This window comes from Antennarius striatus, chromosome 21, assembly GCF_040054535.1.
Source record: "Antennarius striatus isolate MH-2024 chromosome 21, ASM4005453v1, whole genome shotgun sequence".
NCBI lineage: Eukaryota > Metazoa > Chordata > Actinopteri > Lophiiformes > Antennariidae > Antennarius > Antennarius striatus.
The window spans coordinates 10,314,825-10,341,884 of NC_090796.1; the positions used below are offsets into that span (position 1 = coordinate 10,314,825).

Here is a 27,060-nt window from a genome sequence, read left to right on the forward strand (position 1 = left end):
TATCAGAGTAAGATCCTTTTCAGAGATCCAGGGGCCCTTCAGCTGGACATCCAGGAAATAAAACAACATGACAGAGCTATGATCTCTGCCAAGAGAACTGACCCAGAGGCCATGCTACTAGAAACCGAAGAGCTGACGAATACACTTCACAAGCTGAAGATGTGAACTCCCATGTGCCGAGCAGAGAAAATACTTGCTTGGCCCCCATCAATAAGGAAACTGTTCAAAAAACTTTACGATGCAAAAAAAAAGAAAAAAAGAAAAAATTTAGCCTGAAGGCCGATGTTTCTCAAAAACTGTACTCTGGATAAGCAAGAATGTCGTCCGTCTTCCCCCTGATCACCCAACAAGAGACATTTTCCAGTTTGACCCTATGGCTGCAGGCTGGAAACGACCTCGGGGCAAGACCCGCACACGATGGCTTGACGTCATTGCGGGCGACCTCCGACAACAGGACGTCACTGTGGAGGATGCAGAGCAGCTGGCACAAGACCGCCAACATTGGAAAAAACTGACTCATCTGGTTGGCTCAACGCACAGGGACGGGACCCCCCCCCCCCATATTGCGAGAGGAAGAGAGGGACAACCACAACAACAAAAACAACAATAATAATAATAATGTGGTAATGTGGGAAAAAAAAGCAACAAAAAGGAATAACCAAGGAGGCGGATCTTAGTTTTACAATACATTCCTTTTTATTAAATCTGATTTGTTTCTGTTAGAAAATAACCATCACATTGAAGTCAATAAGGCTTCAGCTGTGAAATCTCTTGATTCAGAATCAACTTTAAATCAAATTCTCTGTAGTCTGATAAAAGAATATCAAACACAATGTTTCTTTTGTCCTGTTTGTAATATATCTGTGTGTTGTTTCAGATGACAAACAGAACATTTGACATCCCGCTGACGCTGTTTGGAGCTGTCGTTCTCAAAGAAAGACTGAACTATGAGGAGATAACACGGTACCTGGTCATCATCCAGGCAAATGTGAGGATTTCTATGTTATATTTGAAGCTTTATCTGGCTGATTTTCTCTGTGTAGCTCTGAAAGAGCAATTCTATGCTCAGTATTTTCATGCCTTCATGTTGGTGAATGGCCAGGCTATTTGCATTGTGTTTTTGTGCTGTCCAATCATTTATGTATTTATTTATTTATTTTTCGAACATGTTAATATAACAAACTCCACACCTTCATCACATTTACAACATCAACAACAACAGCCGAAAAGTAAGGGGTTGACGATTAATACATTCTTCACATTCATCCAATCATTCTTCACATTCTTCTTTAGTTGTCGAGCTGTTTTAGCGATATCAACATTCTTCTTAATGAGATTCTAATTGATGTAGACAGTTTTTCCTTTCAGCTTGAAGCCTTGTGTCAGTAGAGCAACTTTGTGTTTACGATTCTGAAATTTTATCAGCACTGCAGGTGGTCTCATACCTCCAGATGGCAGTGGATAACATATCTCAATCTGGTCCGGACCTATAGTTCTCTCCAGGTCCCTCAGTTGAGAAGTCACTTGTTGCCCCAGAGATTTGATGTCGGCGCTGTGCTCAGTTCCCTGTCCCCTGGCCACAGCAAGCTCGTAATTCCTCGGCTTGATTTTGATGCCAGTGGTGATCACATCATTTACACGAATGCTTTGTTCCAAATCATCCATTCTTTTTCGTCCCTGTTGTAAGACAACACAGTTTCGGTCTTTGTCCTCTATGTCTTCCCGCATTTTCTTCATTTTGTCCTTCATTTCTTCCATGGCGTCAAGCACCGGTTTTAGCTTTTATTTCAAGTTTTTATCAAAGTCACTCCTTAACTTATCAAAGTCGCTCTTTAACTCACTCTTTAACACTTTCATAGAAGAGACCATCTGGTCTAGAGTATCCTTCATATTTTGTTCTCATCCTCCTCCGATTTTCGTTTGCCTCTCATAATTTTTCAGAGAGTCAGTGAGAGTCAGTATGAGTATGAATTAGGGAGATAGCGACAACAGGAGACAGAAGAAAGACATCCGCTCCCGTTGAGAGCGGATGTCCACCCATCCATCACTCCCATACATATATGAGTACGTACACACTGATCTGTTTCCCCAGACTTCTGTCTGTATGCTGAGCCAATAGTTATCTGTTTATTGCCTGTAACTTCACGGAGTATACTACAACTACAACTATGGCACCCAACTTGTACTGAAATTTTAAGGTGTGTGTGTGTGTGTGTGTGTGTGTGTGTGTGTGTGTGTGTGTGTGTGTGTGTGTGTGTGTGTGTGTGTGTGTGTGTGTGTGTGTGTGTGTATTAAAAAATATTCTGTTGTGTATTCTGGTTCCACACACAGGGCATTTCTGTATGGAGTTTGGGCGTTCTCATCAGGGTTCTGTACAGCTTGCAGTATATAATTAGTTTCGTTATAGTGGTTGGGATTTTCAAGTTTTTAATGGCAAAATGCTTTTTCCTCTGGAAAAAAAAGCATGTCCTGATTTAAAAACAAACACACAAAACGTTAAGTCGATGGGAATCTATATCACAGAGTTGAAATAGCCGATATTATCTTTATAATTAAAAAAGGCAGACATGTGATGGTTGCTTTGATTTCTCCAGAGTTTCCTGATATTCTTGTTTTATAAGACAAGCTTTACAAAATGAAATGGATGGTTTGTTTACAACTTAATTATCTTGAAATTAAAACTGAAAAAGTAACGGTTAAATCGACCATTCAGATGAATAGGCCTGTTAAGTGTTTCCTTTGAAATTGCTGAGCGGCTACTTTTTTATATAATTGGACTGCAGATACTTCACTTAAAGCTGATCTACAGAGACAGAATGCAACTGGTTTCAAGTGTGTACACAAAAGAGTGAATGCAGAGTGGTGTCTAAGAAAAGAAACAAAACTTTTTGGAAAACTTTACTTTCAATTTCAGCCTAGGAATCTGGTCAACAAGTTTCACCAATGTCACTAAAATTCAATCATGTCAATCACATCAAAATTCATATTTAATACAGATAAAAACATATGAATTCACTCAAGAACAAAATTAATTCTGGCATCTTAATCATTTTACTACAGTGTTCAAAATGTTTAGATTTTGCAGTGCGTACATTGAAAATTTAAGAAAGATTTATGACAATAACAATATTTGATTTAGTAAATGAATCTATTTTCTCTTTACCCATAAAATTTGGTAAACCTCTGATCAACAATTGTTCAAGGACTTTGTTTTTATATTGTCTGGAAAGGTGACAGAGATATGTTTTCTAGTTCTTGTGTGGAAAGGTAGAAGATTGTAAGTCAGCCAGACAACAGATTTTAAGGTGTTGTGAAACCCCTGCTGCTTTGTTAATTTGTTTTCCGAAAACCATTAGCTTTACTGTGTCATTCACATTTTCTCCCCAAGATGTAAACATTTTACATGCAAATATATGACTAAAATGAGTTTTAAAAAAGAAAAAGAAAAAAAGTTCAATGTCAACATAAAAGTTCTGCCTCCTCTTCTAGGACCGGGCCCCCCACCCAAGCGAGCGTCGTACCGCCACAACTACTCTGACAGTGGACGTTTTGGACGGCGATGACTTGGGTCCCATGTTCCTGCCTTGTGCGCTTGTGGGAAACACCCGTGACTGTAGTCCCATCACATACAGAGCAAATGTACTGGAGCTGAGTGACCCAGTGAGTCTGTTCTCTACCCAATGAATATTCTTTTGCTAATGTGAAGTGCAATGTTTTCCACATTCTGATAGATTTAAGGCTCTGAACACATTTTCTTTTAATGAACTACAAACCACCCCAGGAAGGTAAACCATATACATTCATTGACAATATATATACAGTATTAAGCTAAAATAATACAAGGCAGTGAAAAGAATCAATTTATCTCCAGCAACAGCTTCTCCAGCTCACTTAATGATTGCAGAAAAGGTCTCAAAGAAATCTAGAAATGCTAACACTCAATATTCATGGAGAGTTTAACTCAATGAGGACAGCACAGTCTCCTAACTTTAACTGTAGGGGAGTAGGCTTCTGGTCTATGGGCTTATTACACTTTTCAGCTTTTTGGTATGTTTAAATGTTGACTAGGTTTTCTCAGGTTACATGTGTTGCCATGGCTGGCATTGCATCACAAATTACAGTGATTATTGTTTGTGTCAGGTTTTAAGAAGCGTGGGCACACCTTCAGGAATATTTTTCTCTCTAGCAAATAATATACTGTTGGTGAAGATTGATTTCACTTGAATTATGCTTGTATTGCTGTTGTAATTTGATTAATCTAAAAAGTACACATTTTACACCCATAGTGGAAACTTATCCATATAGTTCTCACTATAACTATAAATGTGGCTTAACTCTTATTTAGGGAATAATTGATTGCGTTTATGAAGCATTTTTTATGGTTTACCATTATCACTGTGTCTGTGCAATATTGATGTAAAAAATATTAAAGCTTAATGTATATGAAATATAATTTACACTTCAAAGTACCAGACTCTCTCTTTGGAGTCTCTGAAGTTCATGTTTTTCATAACTGATATCTTCTTTCATTATACTGATGGTGATGTATATAAAGTCTGAAGACAAGTACAAATCCTGTAACAAAATTCTGAATTCAACTAACACCCACCATCTGTAGGGAATTGGGATATTTTTGCTACATTATATAAAGAAGGGAAACAGTAAGAAACAGTTTTGACCATAAAGCTATGGTTAGTCTTTTCTGACACATTGTACTGTAACCATCTTGTTATGTGACCCTGTGACATTGTATGTATATATTCTTACACAGCTATAAATATCATTTATCATTTGTATTTTGGCACTTAGCTGGTGCTGTTATACAAAGTAACATGGATCATATATTAACACTTTGTAAAAGGCACAAAGTTGCTGCTGGTAAAATGCTCAACTGAAGTCACCATAGCATACATCCCTTACCACACACTGCAATGTGCATACGCATGCACGCACATACAGTACACACACACACACACACACACGCACACTCACACACACGCGCACGCACGCGCACGCACACACACACACACACACACACACACACACACAAACATACTGTACATATGTACAACAAGGGAATGCTGTCTTGCCTTTAAGCTTTATTTTCTCTCCCTTTCCTCACTCACAGGTACACTTTTATGATGCACAGAATTTCCTCGAGCCATGGGAGACACAGTGAGAAATGACAGAAATAATCAACCTTTTTGGGAAAAACACTGAGGGTTTAAAATTCTGAGGCGACTACTATAACAGGTTGCATCAAACACAAAGGCTGTTACTCACCTATCAATTTGCTCCGGATGCACAACTGCGCTGACTCCAGATGCTTCAGTGATTTCAGCAGTTATTATCTTACAATGCACGACAGTACTAGAGTTAAATGAGATTATCTATTCTGCTACACTTTTCCTTTCTACTGGTGATTTACAGTGGGTTAGGACCTTTGCAAATGCCTGCAAAATTAAAGCTCATCTTTTGGAAGCATGATGACCTGTGTTCGCAGCAGAAAAAGCACAAAGGAATTGTGCTCGCATCCCATACAGTTCTAGAGGGTTTGCATTGTGTCTGCTTCTGTAGCACAGTTACATGACTTCAGGGACTGTGCTCGGAAATTTTTTTAATTTTCACAGCAGAAAAACCACATGTTTACCGAACAACACCACCACCTGTAACCACATGCTATATGTCAATTCGACACTGAATCCCAATATTTAATGAAAAACAGTTGCAACATGAGCAGTGTAATGTCGACACCACATATTGTTCTGTACTTGTTGAGTTTTAAAATCGCGGAGCTCAAAAAACATTATCAATTATAATTTTGTAAAGGTATTTATTGGTGTTTAAATCTTGATTTATTATTTCCAGACTGAACCAAAATAATTTAAGATTTCTTAATGTATAAAATTACGTTTCTGGACAGATATACAGTGCATTACTATTAAGTAACTCCTCCTAGAATGTAATTATTGTCAAATAAGTTAGCCACTTTTATAACAGTGAGGTAAAACAAATTAACTGAAACAGGACATGCTGTCAATTATTTTGCTATTTAATAGCAAATAAACATTGTTCAAATATTTTAAGACAGAACCAGAAAATCTGTCTGACATAATTTATTTTGATCCAACAGTTCTTACAGTTTATTAGTAAAGGACATGTGGGCTCTTCACATGCAATGTATCTATAGACTGTCCAGGTTTTTATGTCAGCAGAAGAAAGGAATGGTGATGTTAATACACATATTAACATCAGACCACGTTATTACAGTTTTGCCTGGAATCTACAGTATATCAAAAGGAGGAGGTAGCTTATCTGTTTTGGTAGAGATCTGCCGTAAGACTGAGCTTTGCTTGCTCGATTCAAATCATCTTTTAAGTACTGAATGGATTTAGTGGCGTATACATTTCATTGCCACTAGCTATTTACTTAATCAAAAAATGGCACATTGTTTATAATTTGCTTCTGACTGCAATGCAGCAATTTCATATGTTTAGTATGGAATAATATTTGAAATGGCAGTTGTCCTTTGCTTTGTCAGCTCAGTGAGCCAGTGAAAACAGTTGTGCAATATAGCCTGTTGCTCTACAGGGAACTCTCTAAAGTCTGGCAAAATGATCCCTAAAACGTCAAAGTCACGTCATTAGGGTTATGTAGGACTGTGTTTGGAGACTGCACTTTTTTAATGCAGTGAAACTGCATGATATGGGGAGACATGAGCTTTAGCCTGAATGGAGGGTTCTCCCTAACAGTTCTACTGTGTTGCACTGTGGGAACTGTGGAATACAATGGTTTTGGATAAGGATCAAACTCAGAATTTTGTAGGTGAAAGGACATAAAAGCAGGAGCAGATGCGTCTAGACGAGACGGATATTTTTAATTTGTAATTGTACCTTTCATAACATATCATATTTTACCATGAACTCTAACCTAACCCTAACCCTAAAAAACAAAGAAAAGAAAGCTTGCACATTAAAAAAAGATCAGATCAGATCATTTGCATAGGAGTCATCCTACATTTGATATGTTACGCTTGCTAGAAGAACATGTTGTGGTAAGGTTGCTTGCAGCTGGTGTAATAATAAATGACTTATGTATTTATTCATCACACTGGAACACACTTTTGGACTGTTCCAACCCATTTTAACCTTTTGTTTTGTACTTTTCATAGTTGGCACAACTATTCACCCACTGAAATTTTGTGATTTTTTTTTTTTTTTGGTCTCTTTTGTAAAGCACTCTACTTCGTTGAAGAGCAATGGTACATTCCTCCAAAGACCTGTTCTTTGATTTGGTTTGCATTTTTAATTCCTACTATCTCTTAGAGGGGCCTGACTACGATACAAATGAAGGTGGTGTCGTTGAACAGGAAGTACCTTTTTATTTTACTTGGTACAATGATTTTTTAACATTTTTGTCAAAAGAATTGATAAATTATGACCATTTCCATATTTGATATTCCTGCATTGATTTTTCACCAGTCTATTTGCACTTGTAAATAAAATCAACTTTTAGATTGGTTAAGACTAGACTATGAACTCATCCAACATGGATACACCTGTAATGTATGCTCCCAGGTACCCCAATATAATAAATGCAGTTTGAACCTAAGGTTCATAGTCTACAGCTAAAGCCCTCATTGAACACACAGGCATACAGATAAACATAAGTTTGAAGGTCAGCAAAGCTGGTACTGCTTAATTATAAGAAAGATTAAGAGGTAAATTGAGGTGAGGAATGAACATTGATGGAAGTCAAGCTACGATAATAGTTAGAGTCCTAATCAGACTGATTGGATATGACCTCAGAGCCCGAGAGCCAACATAAATGTTTTCTCTTTGTGTGTCCTTCTCCCTCCTACGCAAGATACTGGTCATTTTCACAGTGGAGTTGGCTGTCAGACAGCATTCACACATCAGCTTCAAAGACACATTTCACTGCTCCCTCTGCAACTCAGACATGTATGGATTTAAGGGAAATATAGATTATTAAACAATGCAGGAAACAACTTTTCCTAGACCTTAACAGTCCTTTGGGTTGTATCACACATAGCATTTTGTAGCTGTTAATAACCGAGACTACAATTTTTCCACACTAAACTGTAGGAATAGTGTCATTTTCAAGTGCATAGTTTCTGGTGCATTACAAAGAATGAAACTCAGTGATGGTCATATCTCACTATTCAATGTCCTCTGTTGGGTTTTCCCTCCTTTCTTGATCTCCACACTCCCCTTGGGATCCGCCACCTGCCTACACAGCTGCTGCCCATTTGCTCATTTGTTCCCCAGTATTGAGAAACAGCAGTTTCCTCACACACACATTTGCCAGTTGGTGCTGCCTGGATGTAGTAGTAGTTGAGTCATTCACATTGGTTTTATACCTATTACTCATACCCTTCATGATCATTTTGCAGGGTTTTGCTTGCTTGGTTCCTCCTACATGTTTCTGTCAGCCTAGAAATCTCAGTGAGCAGAGTCTTTAGAAATCAACTGCACAGCTTGTTGTGTATGCCTTTCAGGCCACATTTCTACCCTGTGTAATTAAACAAGTTCAGTTTTGTCAAGCTCAAATTCACCAACCTCATGGTTGATGGACCTGGCTAATGGTCTCTTTCCAAGCTCAGCAGCAGCAGCAGCCTGTGGTAGTCCACGTCTTCAACATTCTATATGAAGAGGCACCATCCCCCAGTGCTGTTTTCATGGACCTTTTCTGATGATGAACTGTGAGACCAAAATAGTCAAAAAAATCTGCCTGAAGACCTATGTGGTCGCATTTCTCAGATGGCACTGATTTGGAAGGCAAAGCAAGTTGTTATGCATAGCACATTGAAATGAGGCAAGTAGAAGTGCTTTTCGGTCAATAAATACCGCTTCAAGACAAACTGTAAAGACATCAAAACAATCTAAAAGGAATATAGATAGAAGTTTAAAAGATTTAGAAAGTAAAAGAAAAAGAAAAAAAGCTACAGTGGGCATGAGAGATTAGTTATTGATTGATTTAATGAAAGATAGTTTGAAAGAACTCAGAGCTATAGCGGATTTCTCTTGGAGGTTGCTCTTTTGAGCAGCATAAAAACTGAAGGCTGCTACTCCATGTTTGGTTGTTAACTCCAGAGAAAAACAGCAGATCAACTTAGGAGTTTGGGTTGTTCATAATGGAATGGCAGATCAGAGATGTATTTTGGCCAATAAACCATTCACTGGATCTGGCTAAACCAGGAGCAGTATTTTTAAAACAGTTCTCTGACACGCAGGAAGCCAGTGTAAAGATCTGAGAACCTGCTTGTTCTGATCCTAGTCTTTCCTTTGTAAAGACTAGCGACACATTTTTACGCCACTGTAACACTTGAGTCAACTAAACAAATAGACATAGTTTTCAAAATCCTGCTGAGGCATGAAGCTCTTGATTCATTGTTACGGTGATAGTCAGCTGACATTGAGGTGCAGGTGTGTGTCAATGACTGCACCCAATTCCTTCTGGGCTGGTCAGGGTTTTTTAGACCGCTACAAAAGCCATTATCTTCTTTATGGGCCATCTCCCACTACTTTTATTACAAACTTTACAGTCACCCCTCATATCTGTCCTCTGGTAAAACAGACACAATTCAAAGACACTTTGTAGTGTTTCATGATGCACAAGTGTAAAATAAAAGTGGTGGGAAAGAGGAGATCAAACACTTTGTAGAGTGGATGATCAGGGAATTTGAGGATTAAATTAGGCTTTTGGAGGACAGACGAGCTCACATTTGTTTGGTTGTCTGTCTGCAGCATTACACAAAAAACAGCTAATTGATTTTCATGAAACTTGATGGAAGGTTAAACTGGGGGCAGAAAGAACCCATTAAATTGAGGAGGTATTCCAGATAGGTAATTAAAAAAATACACTTCACGATTGTGGAAAAAAATAAATAAATAATTAAATCTTCCATTTGTTATGCATACCATTATTGGAATAACCAATAATGGCTCAAAGAAGGACATTTTTGAGTAGATCATGTATAGACAGCTGGGGTCACAATTTAGAAATGCTGGGATTCTGAAGACTTTCCTCTCATTGGATGCTTGACTCTAATAAGTGTCTTTCAAGTTTTGTATATTGATACCAGGGCTTTTCTTTACCCAGTTGTTCAGTGACCTTATTGTCTTTCCCTTATTCCCCTTTTCTTCTTAGTTGACTTTACATCTCTTTGTTCTCTGTTTACTCTCACCTCCTGACAGATTCATCTCCTCCACATATATTTACACCCCCTTTTACTCCACTTCATTACTCGCCATAACTTCTTCTGTCTGTGTGTGTCCCTCCTTTCCTCTCTCTTTGACAGGCAACAGGAGATATAGCTCTATGATTGCAAGTAGATTTTAAGTGCTACATGACAGGTGCACTGATAAACTATTGTATCATAGCGGTAGTACTGTGCACTGGCGTGTGTTCATCTGCTTTCCAATGCTTTCCTACACATTTGGGAAAATGTGTAGTCTAGTTGGTGTGCTTGGCTTTACAGTTCACGGCTTTAAGTTTCATCCAATAGCTTGCAATTTTTTTCCCAATTAGAGGTTTTCATGTTGCTTACACTTCAACATATAACAATTTTGTAAGTCTATATTATATTCTGACTACAAGGCCACACAGAAAGAGATTTAAACTGTGTAGTCTACACGTTTTGATCTTTATGCACATTCAGTATACAGTATTTTATATAATGGATTTTGTGCATGCCTGCATTTGATTTGAAGTAATTTCTTTACTTACAATTATGTGTAATTGGTTTTTTGTTGTTGTTGTCATGTTATTAACCTATTACAGATTTTTAAGCACATACAAGTAATATTCTTAATACAATGGATCAAATCACCAAAAAGTTATTCTAAGTCTGACTTATTTTTTTTTCTTCCTATTTATTCTTCACTCTCAAAATGACATAGGAGGTTGATTCGACATTTTAATCCATCATCCATCCATCCATCCATACATACATCCATCCATACATCCACCCATGCATGCATCCATTTTCTTGTAGACAAGACAGCCATAATCTTTACGTCTTCAGCCGCTTATCCGCCTAGCGGGTCAAAGGTGTTGCTGGAGCCTACATCCCAGATGCATTGCCAGCGCATTGCTGGGCCTATGTCATTTCCGGATATGTTGAATGTTGTCACTGAGTTTCTCAAATGCTGTGTCCTACTTTTGCTAGCTTTGTTGTGACTTTCTGCACATAATTACTGTGGTTTTCAACTCAAATGCTAGTTTTATTTTGTTTCTAGAATAAAGTGAATCCCCTCAATGTGACTCCTCCAATTCAAGCTGTGGATCAAGACAGAAACATACAACCTCCATCTGACAGGCCAGGGATTTTATACTCCATCCTAATTGGTAATGTTACACACACACACACATGCAAGCACACACACGCACACGCACGCACGCACGCACACACACACACACACACACTCACAAACACACACACACACACACACACACACACACACACACACACACACACACACACACACACCCTCTGATATGCCAGGTGTTTTGTTAAAATAGATTTATATGAATGACTGACAAAACCTTTATTTAAAAAAGCATAAAAAAACAACAGGCATAATCCCAAAGTATGCCCCCCTGAATCATCCTCAATTGGTCACAGAAAAAGAAAAAGCAGAACACAATTTAATGGTCCATTTAACTACAATAACAGAAATAACTCTAATTCAGTGTGACATCGGCACATCTGTTCAGAGTCAGCTTCACAGAACCAAATTGTGTGAAATACATATCTACAGTTTGAAGGCTCCTTAGCCTGGGGCTTAATTGTTAGAAATGATGAGAAGGTTTTTGGTTAAGGCGGTTTCAAGATTAAAATGTTCAAATATTTCTTTTTGTGACACAATTATTGATTGGAATCTAGTGGTCAGTTATAAATTATTAGGTGTTTTGGAAGTTACACAGATCGAAATGTTCACTCATCTTTCAGGACAGCCTTAAGTTGAAGCTATTTTCCAATTGCTAACACAGCTTCTTAAATGCAAGTCACCGTGGTAACTCTAAAATGCAGGGTCAAGAAAAAAATCTTTACCTTTGGTTAATCAGAATGCACAGAGACCATGCAAATGCTTGGGCTCAACACACACATTGGCATTACCCAGAGGTCTTTTTCAATGTTACTCTGAAACAAATCTTGAAAAAAGTTAAAATACAGTCTGCATGAGTTATTTTAATCAGTGTGGCCTTCATCAAACAGTGTCCAAATATTGGAATGCAATACCTCTGGGACATTGACGTATGCTTTCACTGGGCCCCATATTCTCAGACACAAGGACACTTGAAGATAGGCACAAGCACGAACATCTGTAACCACAATACCGGGGAATTCTACTGTGTTGTGCAAACGAACCTTTGTTGTTGATCCCGTTGGCTGATTTCCCTGCTGAGCAATAGTGAATTACGTAGCACCATACAGGTGTATGTTTATGTTTGTGCATCCCCACCTGTGGTGAGCTGAAATGAGACGATTGGGAGCCTCAGTCATGCTCGTCTCCCCGTCTCACCCCCTCATGTTGCTTTGATAGTCCCTTCAGACACAAATTACAGTAAAAAAAACATATTCATTCTTAAACCAATTAACTGAAGTCTCTGTCTCACACACACAAATACACACATTTCTTCATTTATGGATATTTTGTGTTTTTGCTGTATTCTTATTGTTCATGTCTTATTGCCTGCTCCATATCTCTCTTCCAGGCAAACCAGAGTCCTATGCAGAATACTTTGGCTTAAACAGATCGACAGCGGACCTCTTGCTACTGAAACCCATTGATAGGGAGCTCCACAGCAGATTTGAGCTAGTAATCAAGGTGAGGAACGCAGGATCTACACAGAGGGGAGCTTTAACTTGTTTTTCTTGAGTTTTCTCTGTAAATGCATTAGTCCTAATAAATGTGCATTAGTTTTAAAACCCTAAATGATCCATCACCCTATTGATCCATGAATTTGTATGTTTAATTTCAAACTAAATGTTTCTCCATGATGCTTTCATTTGGTACTTCCTGGTTGCCATCATTAAATGTTTTCTACCTTGAATTGATTAAAGGCCTATAATTGTAAAGCATTAGAACTATCAGATGGTCTGTGAAAGTGCTTTTGTCTCGATTAGTCTGATAATGAATTAACACCACCAGGCATGCTTCAGGTTCTGCTCTACTGAAAATGAAAATCGAGTTTTCCTTCCACAGGATGGTTTTTACCTTTGCTAAAGGCATATGTGGAACTGTGAGTACACAGACGCAGTGTCCATAAGTGTATTTGGTGGACTTTCAAATTGGTTAAGACTCCACATGAACTAATAAATGAGGACAGAAAGGTACAATAATGGATGATTGTGCTTTTATAGTATAATGTAGCCGCAACAATGCACAAGCCCATGTCCTATTGTGCCAGTCCCAAGCCCGGATAAACACAGAGGGTTGTCTCATGAAAGGCATCTGACATAAAACGTTTTGCCAAATCAAACATGCAAATCAAATCTATGACTTCCGCATCAGTCGAGACCCAGGGTAACGACCACCATCAGTGCTGTTCACCTATAGGGTGCCGGTGGAAATTTGACTATTGTTGGTGGAAGAAGGAGAGGAGGAAAGTGTGTTCATAGGAAGAGAGAGATGAGGAGCGCCAAGTGTATAGGACTGAGAGTAGGGACTTGGAATGTTGGAACTATGACAGGGAAAGTAGAGAGTTGGTTGACATGATGCAAAGGAGGAAGGTAGACATACTGTGTGTCCAGGAGACCAGGTGGAAAGGTAACAAGGTTAGAAGTTTAGGAGCAGGGTTCAAGTTGTTCTACCATGGTGTAGATAGGGAGAGAAACAGAGTAGGAGTTATCTTGAAGGAGGAATTGGTTAGGAACGTCCTGGAGGTAAAAAAGAGTGTCAGATAGAGTGATAACTCTGAAGCTAGAAAGGTGTGATGTTCGATGTTGTTAGTGGGTATGCTCCATGGGCAGGATGTGAGCTGGAGGAGAACTAGAAGTTTTTGTTGGACTTTGATGGAGTGATGCAGAGCATACCTAGAAGTGAGAGACTTGTCATTGGTGCAGACTTCAACTGACATGTTGGTACAGGAAACAGAGGTGATGAGGTGGTGATGGGCAGCTTTGGTATCCAGGAAAGGAATGCAGAAGGAAAGTTGGTGGTTGACTTTGCAAGAAGGATGGAAACGGATATAGTGAATATGTTCTTCCATAGGAGACAGGATCACAGGGTGACCTATAAGAGTGGAGGTAGGAGCACACAGGTAGACTACATCTTGTGTAGATTGTGTCATCTAAAGGAGATCAGTGACTGCAAGGTAGTGGAAAGCGAGAGTGTAGTCAAACAGGATAGGATGGTGGTATGTAGGATGACTCTGGTGGTGAGTTAGATGAAGAGGGCAAAGGCATAGCAGAGGACGAAATGGTGGAAGCTGAAGGAAGAGTGTTGCAATGACTTTTAGGAAGGAGTTAAGACAGGCTCTGGGTGGTCAGGAGGTACTTCCAGATGACTGGCCAACTATAGCTAATGTGATCAGGGAGACAGGTAGGAGAGTACTTGGTGTGTGATCTGGAAGGAAAGTAGAAAAGGACACTTGGTGGTGGAGTAAGGAGGTACAGGAGTGTATACAGAGAAAGAGGTTAGCTAAGAAGAAGTGGGACACTGAGAGGACTGAGGAGAGTACACAGGAGTACAGGGAGATGTAGCATAAGGTGAAAGTAGAGGAAGCAAAGGCCAAACAAGGGGCTTATGGTGACTTTTATGCTAGGTTGGACAGTAAGGAGGGAGAGACTGATCTATACAGGTTGGCAAGACAGAGAGACAGATGGGAAGGATGTGCAGCAGGTTAGGGTGATTAAGGATAGGAATGGAAGTGTATTGACAGGTGCTAGTAGTGTGACGGGAAGATAGAAAGTACCTCTGAAGAGTTGATGAATAAGGAAAATGAGAGAGAACAAAGACTAGACAAGGTGGTTGTTATGGACCAGGAAGTAGCAGAGATTAGTCAGGTTGAAGTGACGAGGGCATGGAAAGACACACGGTCCCGGTGATATACCTGTGGAGGTATTGAAGGGTCTAGGAGAGGTGGCAGTAGAGTTTCTGACTGGGTTGTTCAACAGGATCTTGGATAGTGAGAAGATGCCTGAGGAATGGAGGAGAAGTGTGCTGGTGCCCATTTTTAAGAACAAGAGAGATGTGTAGAGTTGTGGCAACTACAGAGGAATAAAGCTGATGAGCCATACAATGAAGTTATGGGAGAGAGTAGTGGAAGCTAGACTAAAGGCAGAAGTGAGGATTTGTGAGCAGCAGTATGGTTTCATGCCAAAAAGGAGTACTACAGATGCATATTTGCTTTGAGGATGTTGATAGAGAAGTGCAGAGAAGGCCAGAGGGAGCTGCATAATGTTTTTTGTAGATCTGGAGAAAGCTCATGACAGGGTGTCCAGAGAGGAACTGTGGTATTATATGAGGGCAGAGAAGTATGTTAGAGCGGTGCAGGACCTGTATGAGGACTGTCAGACAGTGGTGAGGTGCATTGTAGGTGTGACAAAAGAGTTCAAGGTGGAGGTGGGACTGCATCAGGGATCAGCTCTGAGCCCCTTCTTGTTCACTATGGTGATGGGCAGGCTAACAGACGAGGTTAGACAGGAATCCCCATGGACTATGATATTTGCAGATGACATTGTGATCTGCAGTGAGAGCAGGGAACAGGTGGAGGAGAAGCTAGAGAGGTGGAGGTTTGTCCTGGAAAGGAGAGGAATGAAGGTTAGCTGCAGTAAGACAGAGTACATGTGTGTGAATGAGAGGGACCCAAGTGGAAGAGTGAGGTTACAGGGAGAAGAGATCAAGAAGGAGGAGGATTTTAAGTACGGGTCAACAGTCCAAAGCAATGGAGAGTGTGGAAAAAAGGTGAAGAAGCGTGTACAGGTATGATGGAAAAGTGGAGAAAAGTGTCAGGTGTGATGTGTGATAGAAGAGTTTCAGCTAAAATGAAAGGAAAGGTGTACAAAACTGTGGTGAGACCAGCAATGTTGTTTGGTCTAGAGACAGTGTCACTGAGGAAAAGACAGGAGACAGAGCTGGAGGTAGCAGAAGATACTGAGATTCTCTTTGGGAGTGACCAGGATGGATAGGATCAGGAATGAGTACATCAGAGAAAGAGCACATGTTAGAGGTTTTGGAGATAAAGTCAGAGGTCAGACTGAGATGGTTTGGACATGTCCAGAGGAGAGATAGTGAATATAGTGGTAGAGGGATGCTGAGTTTTGAACTGCCAGGCAGGAGGCCTAGAGGAAGACAAAAAAGGAGGGTTATGGATGTAGAGAGGGAGGACAAGAAGGTAGGTGGTGTGAGAAGATGCAGAAGACAGGGTTAGATGGGGGCAACTGATTCGCTGTGGCGACCCCTAAAGGGAACAGCCAAAAAGAGAAGGTGTTTTTATACTGCAGTTTGGGTGACATATGGACACACATATACAGGATATACATTTTTTGATGGTCTCATTTAAGAAATCAATTAATCCTAATTGGATCTTTAATGTAACCAGGTTTTCCAAAAATAAATATGAACTTCATTTCAATTTGCCTAATCACCAACTGCTGAAAACGTAGGAAATACAGAGGGGAAAGTCCTTTGAAAACCAAAATGTAGAAGTGGCTATGTATTGATCAATATATGTGAAATACTATCACTAAATGTTCCTTTAGTAATAATAGCAGAGGGAGAACCATCACATCCAAAATGATCCACTGCTTTATTTCTCTTCCAGGCTGAGCAGGACAATGGCCACCCGCTACCAGCTTTTGCTAACCTCCAAATTGAAATTCTGGATGAAAATAATCAGGCACCTTACTTCCTGGAGACCAGCTACCATGGCTACATCAGTGAGGCATCACCAGTGGGAACCACTGTATCAGCGAGTGCCAGCATGTCTGCCCCGCTGGCCATTGTAGCCCTGGATAACGATGTGGAGGAGGTGATTAAAACATGCATAGCAGTAATTGGCTTAAGACATAAGCTGATTAATACTAATATTCTGGCAATTTAATTTTACAGAGAACAATGCATTTTTAAAAAAAAGCTTTATATCGATTTGAATATATTTTTTCATATTCATATATTTTAAATGTGATATGTCATTGTCGCAGACTTCTGAGGATTCATATGATTTATTTCATCTCCTTACTTTATAGCTGGCAGCGCATGAGATTCCCGTGGGTATTAGCTGAGATTGTTGCTGCTGGTATCTTCACCTCCTTCTTGAGTTTTTAAGCATCATTTTGTAAATGCTGCTTAAATCTACTCTTATTCAGCTTTGCAGTGATAATGTCGGCATATTTACCACTAAATAATGGCAGTGTCTTCTATAAACAATGTGCTCTTCATTCTGAAAACTGCTAGACAAAAACCGACTTTTAGATTGTAAATGGTAAATTGTCAACCATGCCAGGCATAACAACATACAGATACAGATTTGCTTTTTTTTGTTGCCACCAAATTCATTAAGCTAACATTAGCTTCTTGAGTTCATTCTCATTGTTCCCATTCCATCTGACTTTGTAATATGTCCAGCTGACTCTATAAAGCAAATCACCAAAAAATGGATATTTTTTAGCACAGCAGGTAATTTATTTCATGGAGTCATTTAACCAAACAATGAAAGCAGAAGCAGAAGCATGGCAGTGTAGAGAAGAAGCATGGGGTCAGAGGGCTTGCCATACCCATTGTGTACTGATCTCTTATATGTCCCCTGGAATTAAACATTATTGATGAAGTTCCAAATATCTGACATCTGAAAAATTACATAGAAATTACATACTCCAAGTTGAAAGCAAGTTCAAAATATTTAACAAAAATTGTTCCTAAAATATACACTAATGTGGATATACTGAATACAATATCTTTAACTATTAATTCTTAAAGACATGTTGGCCTTATGTACTGAGGTTTATTGCTTATATTAGTACAAACAAACTTTATGTTTAAATAATCCCTTGCACATCATTGTAGTCTGACTTGATAGCAAACAAATGATTGGGAACTTTCCTAGCCTCATATAAAATAATGTCAAACCAACATCTTAAGTGCTTAAAGGAAATCAGCTGGTTAGGAGGTTATCATGCAGAAATAAGAGATTGATTTCTTGAAGCTTCTATTCTGTCCCTCTCCTTGTTCCACCAAATCTCTACTGGTAGCTTGCTTGCATTGTGTGAAGTTCCCTATTTCCATGCGAATGTGGTTAATAAAACTATTTCACTCTTAAAATTCCTCTCAGTGATAATATTATTATCGCCGAAGAGCTTTGTTTGTTTAAGATGTAGCGTAGGGATTTTGACAAAAACAAGCTTTGCTTTCCGTAGGACCCCCACAGCTGGGCTTAGTGGGGATAATGTGTGCGTATCTGTGTGTTTTTGAGATGGTGTGTGTGTGTGTGTGTGTGTGTGTGTGTCTGTGTGTGTGTGTGTGTGTGTGTGTGTGTGTGTGTACTTGTGTGTGTGAGATGATTGATATATGTTTAGTTATTTTAAATATTGCTAACTCTCGTCTTTCCTGCAGCAATAAGTACCAACAATGATGATTACTCCTAATTGCTTCTACGTGCTGTCCGTCATTTTTATTTATGCGAGTGCATGCAACTGAGTGTGTATCATCAGCTTAGTGTGTGTGTTTATTTATGACTCATTATCCACACTGGCTTCATCGACAATATTATCAGACCCTCACCCTGCTGAGCTAGCCTTATCTGAAACGAGAGCTCACACACTCATATACAGCATGCACACACACACATGAGGTGACTGTGTGGGTAATGTCAAGGGAGGACTTGGGTGAGGATTGCCTCTCTATCATGGAGCGTACTACCGACACACACACACTCACAAAGAGCCCTCTAAGGAGAATTTTTATGTCAAAAAAATCCTTGGAGGAGATTGCTTTTCATTCACTGTCTCCTGTCTAAGCACTTCTTATTCTTTACTGGTTTGCATATGAAAGCATTTTTTATCTGTTATGTTGTTACCTTTATTAACTCCCCTTAATTTTATTTTTGCCTATGTGTACATCAACTATAAAGCATTTTTCCTTAAATGTACCTTCTGGGATGCCACCACTGCACCATTGTGGTTGTAATAGGAAAATCGCAGGGGTAAATGTATACCAGCTTACTTTCCATTGGTGATTAAGCCTAAATAAAAAAATAAATAAATAAATAAAAAGATCACAACTGTAATGTCTGCTGTACCACTAAATATTATTCTCTCTCTTCAACAGACCAGGGATCCACAGCTCTTATTATTATTATACAACTATTCTCATGTTTTCTCTGTGACTGCAACTGGAATTAGAAGATATATCACCCTGGTGCAGCCCCTGGACAGAGAAACACAGGACGCCTATACTTTCACGGTGCTCTACAATCTTGATTTTTTTTGTGAAAATTTTCTATGATTTAGAGAGATAAAATCTGAATGCATTTGAATTGCTTAACCTCAAATCAGATCTTTGATAAATCTGTAGAGTCTGTCTTGAAAAAAAAAAGTCTGTTGTCAAGAGGGGAGATGAGAAGGAGCAGGAAATAAGAGAAGATGGCTGTAATGAGAAGCTGGAGGTCTATGAACATGCAGCTATAAAATGTATCAGTATTTAAAGACTATTTGTTTTTACCTATCAGAATAGAGAAACAAGGGTAGTGTAAAGGTACAGAAGTGAAGTGAAGTGACTGGAAATGAGTGAGAGGAAGTAGACGTAGAATCAAAGGAGCATGAGGTTGTAGACTAAATGAATGCAGGTGTTCATGATTGTCTCTTTTTGTGTTCTTTATTCTTCACCTGTTTTTCAACTTTCCCTTTTTGTCCCTTGCTCTTCTACCTCTATTTTTTGTTTTCAAAGTAATCTTGTTGAGCACCTTTGTATACTGTCCAGAGTATTTTGCAACACAGCATTGTTCCTTGGATGGTCTGTTAACTGTCATGTACAGCATGGTTGTACTGGCTGTCTGTATTTGTGCTCAATGAGTTCATGCAACCCTAGCATATGTGCAGCTACTTGAAAGTTGAAGATGGAATGCCTGGTGTATTGATTGAAAGGCAGAGGTGTGCAGTAATCATCACAAAAGCTTTAGAGAAGAAATGAAAATGGTGGGGATTGAGAAGGAGAGAAAGAGAGAGAGAAAAAGAGAGAGAGTGAGAGAGAGAGAGGGGGAAAGTCAATCAGCGTCTTGGCAGATGAGGCCATTGAGGAAGCTGCTATTGCTTGTTTTGAGATGCAATCGGATACACTATAGTATTTCTGAGAAAAAAAGAAAAGAAAAACCTTTTAGGTATACAGTATTTGTCAGCACAGCTTACATTTAAGGTAGACAGTGGACACAAATGTCAGTTAGTGAAACAATTATTAATCCATTATTCATTCAATAATAATAATAATAATAATAATAATAATAATAATAATAATAATAATAATAATAATATACTGATTTTTTTTTTTCATTAATGTTAATTTAAAAAAAAGTTTGTTGTAGCATTGGTGTCTGTTACTAACACTCTTGTGGGTTCTCTCAGTGATGCCACACTGATGAATGTTTGCAGGTTACTACTCAAATAATAACATATATCCAAGCTTCCCAGCTTTTGTCTCAGGCAACTATCAACCCCCCCCACAAACACACACACCACACCACTCAACCTCTGTCTGGGTACAGCATATGAGGGACAGACAGATCATCTACCTGATGCAAACCCTGACAACCCCCCCCCCCCACGCTCCATCTCTGTCTCTCTCTCTTTCTCTCAACAGTAATACATATTTCTGCTTCTAAATTTGGTTTTTACTTTGTAATTTGTGCAAAACGTGTGTAAAATGTAACCAAAAGCTGTGCGTTCATGGCACAAAGTGTTTCCTGCTGTCCTCATCAATACTTTTATAATTATTCTGCTCATCTAACTCAAAGATGTAAAGAACAGAAAGAAAATAAGAGTAATACTGCTTAGTTAGCCTACTATAATTCATATATTGCCTGGAAGTCATTAAAACTGTTATTGTGCATTGGCTTCATAATTAATTAAATACAAATGGTTATTTAGTTTTATGTTGTTGGAAACAAGGGATAATGTGGTGAAACTTTGCAGGTGAATTAAACATTTAGGAGACAGCTGGGAGAGCTTGGGTCAAAGAGTTTTGAGAGTTTAACAGTAACATAAATAAAACCAGGACTGGGATTTAGATTGGAAAAACCTCAAAACAAAACTGGCTCTCAAAATAAACAGGAGAACTGGCTCTACCAAGATGAGAGAAAGATATAAAGTCCAGATCACCTACTGCAGGATTCTCAAAAAGTAGCATTTGTAGATAAGCTTGAACATATTGTACATTTAAAAATACAGCATCCATTATTTTCATACTCCCCTTGTGTTTCTGTGTTTCCAGCTTTCAGCATCTGATGGCGTCCAGGAGAGCATTCCTGTCACCATGACTATAACAGTGTTGGATGATAATGACAACACTCCAACCTTTGCTAATGTCTCATATAATGTCAACCTGTTTACTGATATGGAACCTGGTGAAACTGTGTTACAGGTACACAATAACATGATATTGTAGCAAAAATCTAATTATATTGTAAGGAGTTTTGACAAATACCTCTTTTGTGTTTATCTGTCTCTTCTCAGCTGTCAGCAGTTGACTCAGATGCAGGTCTTAATGGTCAGGTGACCTATCGCATCATAGCTGGTGACCAAGGGCATTTTCTTATTGACAGGTAAATACAACACTTACAATTTACAATATTTACAATAGAAGTGTATATTAACGTAAGAGGTAAAAGTTGACATTCTGAGGTAATTATACTTGCCACTGTCGAGTCTGTATGCTGAATATGAAACTGATTGGCTGTCACTTAGCTCAAGCTAGCATAAAAGACTAAAAATATATAAAGTAGCTACAATGACTCTTGCCAGTTAATAATAATAAAATAAAGCTCTTACCAGCACTGTTAAAGGTCTCACATCTGCCAGCAAAAATCTGCCAAATGATCCTTTTTTTCTGGGGTTACAGTTTGGGCTTCTGCTTTACATGCACATCCACAGGCACAAAGAACGTAAAATGTACATTGAGTTCTCTCTTCTGACTCTGAGTCTCTCTTCAGTTGAGATTAAGAGAAGAGCAAATCAAATACTTTCATGCACTATTTAGCTATCTCTCTTCTACCTACATTTCATTTTGTTCAACTCTAAATGGCCTCCATCACTCACTGCGCTGATCAACAACACAGGGTTGCTCTGCTAGTCAGCAGAGGTGGCATGAGAGATAATAAGTTCTATTCACCAAAATGTCAAGCAATTCCTTAAATTACCTCAGGAATCCATTAATGTACTGTATGTAAAGAATGTCAGTTGCAATGTAATTATTTATATAAGACTAAAAACCCACTTGTAGACTGATGCCTCCATTTAATATGGAGAAAAGGTTGCTGCACTATCTTTAAAGGTCTTGCACATTTTTGGTCATTATGAATAATAGTGTCAAAATGTGATTCATGTGTTGATGAACACTAACATCTTTATCACATTAAAAATAAGAATCCGTATTTACAATGAATTATATGGCTTCTATGCATGTTTTTTCCCCATGTAAGCATGCTGAACTCACCCACTAGTGTAACTTTTAATGAACTACTTTCACAGCGACGGGATCATTTCCGTGGCACCAGATGTTGTGCTGACTGTTGGGCGGAGCTACGCTTTGACCATAGAAGCCACAGATAATGGGCCTGTACTGCATCGACGGTGAGTGTCTCTCTCTGTCTGCTTCATCAGTTTTTTCTTCTTGTCTGTCTGTATCTGAACTTTGAAGGTCATCATATTTCCAGTGCTTTCACATTCATTGCAGGACACTACAGCAGTCTTTGCTACTCCTTCTGTGTTCCGCTAACATTCCCTTGATTTTTTTTCCCCCATTATTTCAGGTGTGTGTTTTTCATTTTTAGGAATATCTGAAATTCATTTTTTTATTAGAAAAGAGTACAAAAGAAGTTTGACAGAGGAAAAATGTTCAGTAAAGAAAAGCATGTAATGAAAGGGTCCATCACTACTTCTTACCTCCTTGGTGACAATAGGAGAGAAGAAATGTGCCACATTACGTCTTTTCGGTAAAGGTGACACTCTCTGTATCTGCTTTATTCTGAAAGACAAGGAATGACTTTATAAGGTCACCGTCTGTCTTCCACCTCCTGCATTTTGTTTGCCTCTTGTTGATTGAACAAATGGAGGAGTCACAACATTTACCAGCTACAAACTCCATCCTCCAACTGTTATCCTCCAATGTGCATTTAGTCATGGAAAAAATATTGATTATAATGACAGACAGGAGCTCAATTATGAAATGTTGCTTTTAAGAATATCTGTACAATATCTGAGAACATAAGTGAATCCAGCCATTAAAGAGTTCACCAAGCATAAGGTACAGTCAATCTACATTGCTCCACAGATTGATACAGTAGCTGTAGTGCCAGAGATATTAATTCATGTGCTTTTAAGCGGCCCTATTATGAAAAACACATTTGTGTGTGTGTGTGTGTGTGTGTGTGTGTGTGTGTGTGTGTGTGTGTGTGTGTGTGTGTGTCTGTTTTTTGGTGGGCGAAAGCAGATTTAGCTCTTGTAAGTGTTTGGCGAGCTGTGTGTATCCACACACACACACACACACACACACACACACACACACACACACACACACACACACACACACACACACACACACACACACACACACACACACACACACACACACCAGAATACAAGAGAAAAACTTGGTCTTGGTCTCTGTAAAATCCCATGCTTCATTAGTTTGCGTTAACTCAGCTCCTGTGTTATCCTTGACCTCTCACTGTCCATAACGACTGTTGGAAAAGACAACTCACCAGCCGGTCTCATTGTATTTACAAGAGCGACGAGAGTCCAAAACAAGAATCCAAAACACGAGAAGAATTAGAGCAAAATACTGTATGTAGCAGTGAAATTACTGAAAGTTAAAAAAGTTACAGACTGTGGCGATCAATCAATCTGTAATGCGGGCGCATGTAAACAGAACTTACTTGAACGCGAGGTGGAGGGATATGGAGCCCTATCAACACATCACGTTTCAGAACAAAGTGATTTTAACCATATTCAATGAAAAATATTGAGGAACACGGATCATTTTGGGGCAAGACATTTCAAATACAGTGTAGTTGGACATCTGGCAGCTGAATGACATAAATTTAAAAAAAGTTTTATATGGGACCTTTAACATTGCACCATTCCTCAATTTAACTGAAGAAACATAAAACATAGACTCAAGCGGAGCATGCAAAATGTTTTTGCAGCTTTAAGAAAAGAAGGGCATCATGAATAAAAAGTGTAATTTTCTACTGATATTGATTGGTCATTTCTCCTAGTTTTCTATTTTTAATCTTCTACCATATCATCCGATAACACAAAGAACACTCAAAAAAAATGTTTGAAAAACTGAGATATTGTCATCAATAAAAATGAAAAACAGTGTGTTATATTACAAATTGGAATATTTCACTATGAAGGGTTAACACTACAGTACCCATTAGGAAAGGACAAACACACAAAATCAAAAAGTACAAAGCAAAGAGCACCACTTTACTTACAGAGAGAAGGGAGCACTTTCAAAAGATTTGACTCCTTTTAAACTCTGGCAAGTACTGTTGGAAGGAAGAGTGAATAGTTTGTACAAGACCTTGTTTCCATATAAGTGGTGAGCTCCGCTGTGAGTGTTTAGAGATATACAGTACATATGTGCCTATGCAGTTTAAAAATGTTCGGGTCTACATGTTAAATTTAGAAATGCTAAGTGGACCTGAAAGTACTTGTGCTGTGTATTTCATTAATTGAGCATGACAATATGAAGTAATGTTTTTGTAGCCTAATCAGTCTGGGTGTATTTTTTACCAGAGCATGGGTTCCTACCTTTAGTATTTATTAAAGTCACTCTTTATCTTCTGTGCGCTGAAAATCAAGATTTTTTAATATTTTCTTGTTTTTTCCTCCCTCCTGGTTTCCATCTGCTGCATGTTACACTTCTCTCATGAATTAATGACTTATAATTTTTGCCAGCTAACAAAGCCAGGTTATTGGCCAACATGAGTTTTTCAAGGACGAAAAAGGTGCTTAACCTTGTAACATTTATAAACTCTGCGTTCATTGATTAGTCTGACAGACAGCAGTTCAGTTGTGAAAATTTAGTTATAACAGTGCTGTGCAATATATCAGAAAAGAAGCATCCAGACGCATCCACAGTTATCAAACTGTTCACTCACTATACAAGATACAATCAATTTACAATGCTTCACAACTGACTAAGTTTGTCAGCCTTGAACCACCAGTCACTGAGTTTTGACTGACTGCATTCACGTTTCTTTCGGCTCAATCATCCAGTTACTCGTAAAAATGGACTAGCCCCCTTGGCTCCGAACGCAGAAAAATTCCATCTTGCCAAAACCATAAAGCACCGTCACAAAATTCTACACTTATATATGATATGGAGTATGTGGGAAAGCAATATATTTCTTCCATTCTGATTTCTTCCATTCTGTAACTCACCAACCTCAGTACCTGTCTCTGATAAATCAAACCAGTTTCATTAAAAAAAGATAACAAAGTGCAGAACAACAGGTGTTAAGATGTTTTATTTATCACATCTTCAGTCTTATGCAATTTTTGGCAGTCAAATATAAACTATAACTGTATCCTTTGCATGCTTGGCTGCAGCTGCCAAATGCAGAATATTATCTATTTTACATCAAGCGTTTTCCAATTATTTGGTCATAGATTATCCTCAGAATACACAGACCCACACAACCCATCTTACCGACGAAACATTGATGACGACACTTTCGACAACACTCGATCTCATCTTGTGAGTGTTTTATCTCAGTGTTAGGAGGCTGTACTGTTCAGGAACCACTGATGTGCATGTTTGACTCATATTCGAAGCAATTTTACATGGCCCAGATAGATACTCTCAGGGATTTTGTCAAAGGCACCTTTAAACAACTACAAATAGATCAAAGGAAACAGCTTTTGATATGAAACGTATTAGTTGAACAAGTAGCCTGCAGACTGGAGCTCTTTAGTAGGGCTGAAATTTGTCCATCCTAAAATCAAAATAGAGGTTTCTTGATTATGCTCTTATGAGTGTATAATGCAAATGAACATAGACAACATAAAAGCAAAACACAAGCTTTGTTGCATGTTGCGTCAGCAGCTCAGTAGCCGAAGTAGGGTATCCTTCTGTACTGCTATACTGTAGTTGCATTATCCATTGGAATGGATTTAGTGTTTTTGTTGTTAATGCTGTGGAATAAATTTGACTGAATGATATTAAAACATGAACCACATAAATCAAATCCACCAATTTGATACAATTCAGGTGCATGTAAAATTAAATTTGGTTTAATCCACATAACTAAGTGCAAAATAAAGGTTAATACGTAATAATGTGTTTTGGGTTACATCACTTGAGACATGATGCTGCTGGTGTTAAATAAACTGAAACACATTCACCACCACTTAACTGAAGAACATACAGTATGTCATGTAGACCTTGGCTTTGGGAATGTGAAGAGTTGCGATTTGATGATGACAGGTCAGATGAATATAAGCAGAAAAGTGAAGTTCACTTAACAGACGAAGTCAGTCACCCACACACTCATCTCATTCAGTAAGGACTCTCCCTCAACCACTAAATAACTAAGTTTAAAAGAAGTAAATCACCAGAGAGGATAAGGTTGTTTGCGTATGCAGCGGTTTCAAGTGGTGACTCAGATTCAGTGACCGAACAGCATTCTGTTCTAAGAACTTAGAATATAAATTTTGCTGATGTGGGTGTAATATATAGAAATAGTCATAATTAACAATTCCCATCAAGTAGATAAAACATGTTAACATGGGTTTGATTTCATCACTTTGAAATTGTAAATACAAATGTTTATTCTATTTTTTTACTGTATATATTTCAACCTGGAAAGCAGATG

The 27,060-nt window shown here is 38.6% G+C and overlaps 1 protein-coding gene across 1 annotated transcript in view; it reads left to right on the forward strand.

Annotated features, from left to right (window-relative positions):
• The window catches only part of LOC137588861 (protocadherin-15-like), a 139,112-nt gene that overhangs the window by 26,654 nt on the left and 85,398 nt on the right, over positions 1-27,060 (forward strand). The window contains 9 exon segments of the mRNA XM_068306167.1: positions 878-988; positions 3,490-3,660; positions 11,262-11,370; positions 12,742-12,854; positions 16,795-17,001; positions 19,296-19,430; positions 21,450-21,599; positions 21,692-21,780; positions 22,706-22,807. Coding sequence (XP_068162268.1) covers positions 878-988; positions 3,490-3,660; positions 11,262-11,370; positions 12,742-12,854; positions 16,795-17,001; positions 19,296-19,430; positions 21,450-21,599; positions 21,692-21,780; positions 22,706-22,807 — 1,187 coding nt within the window.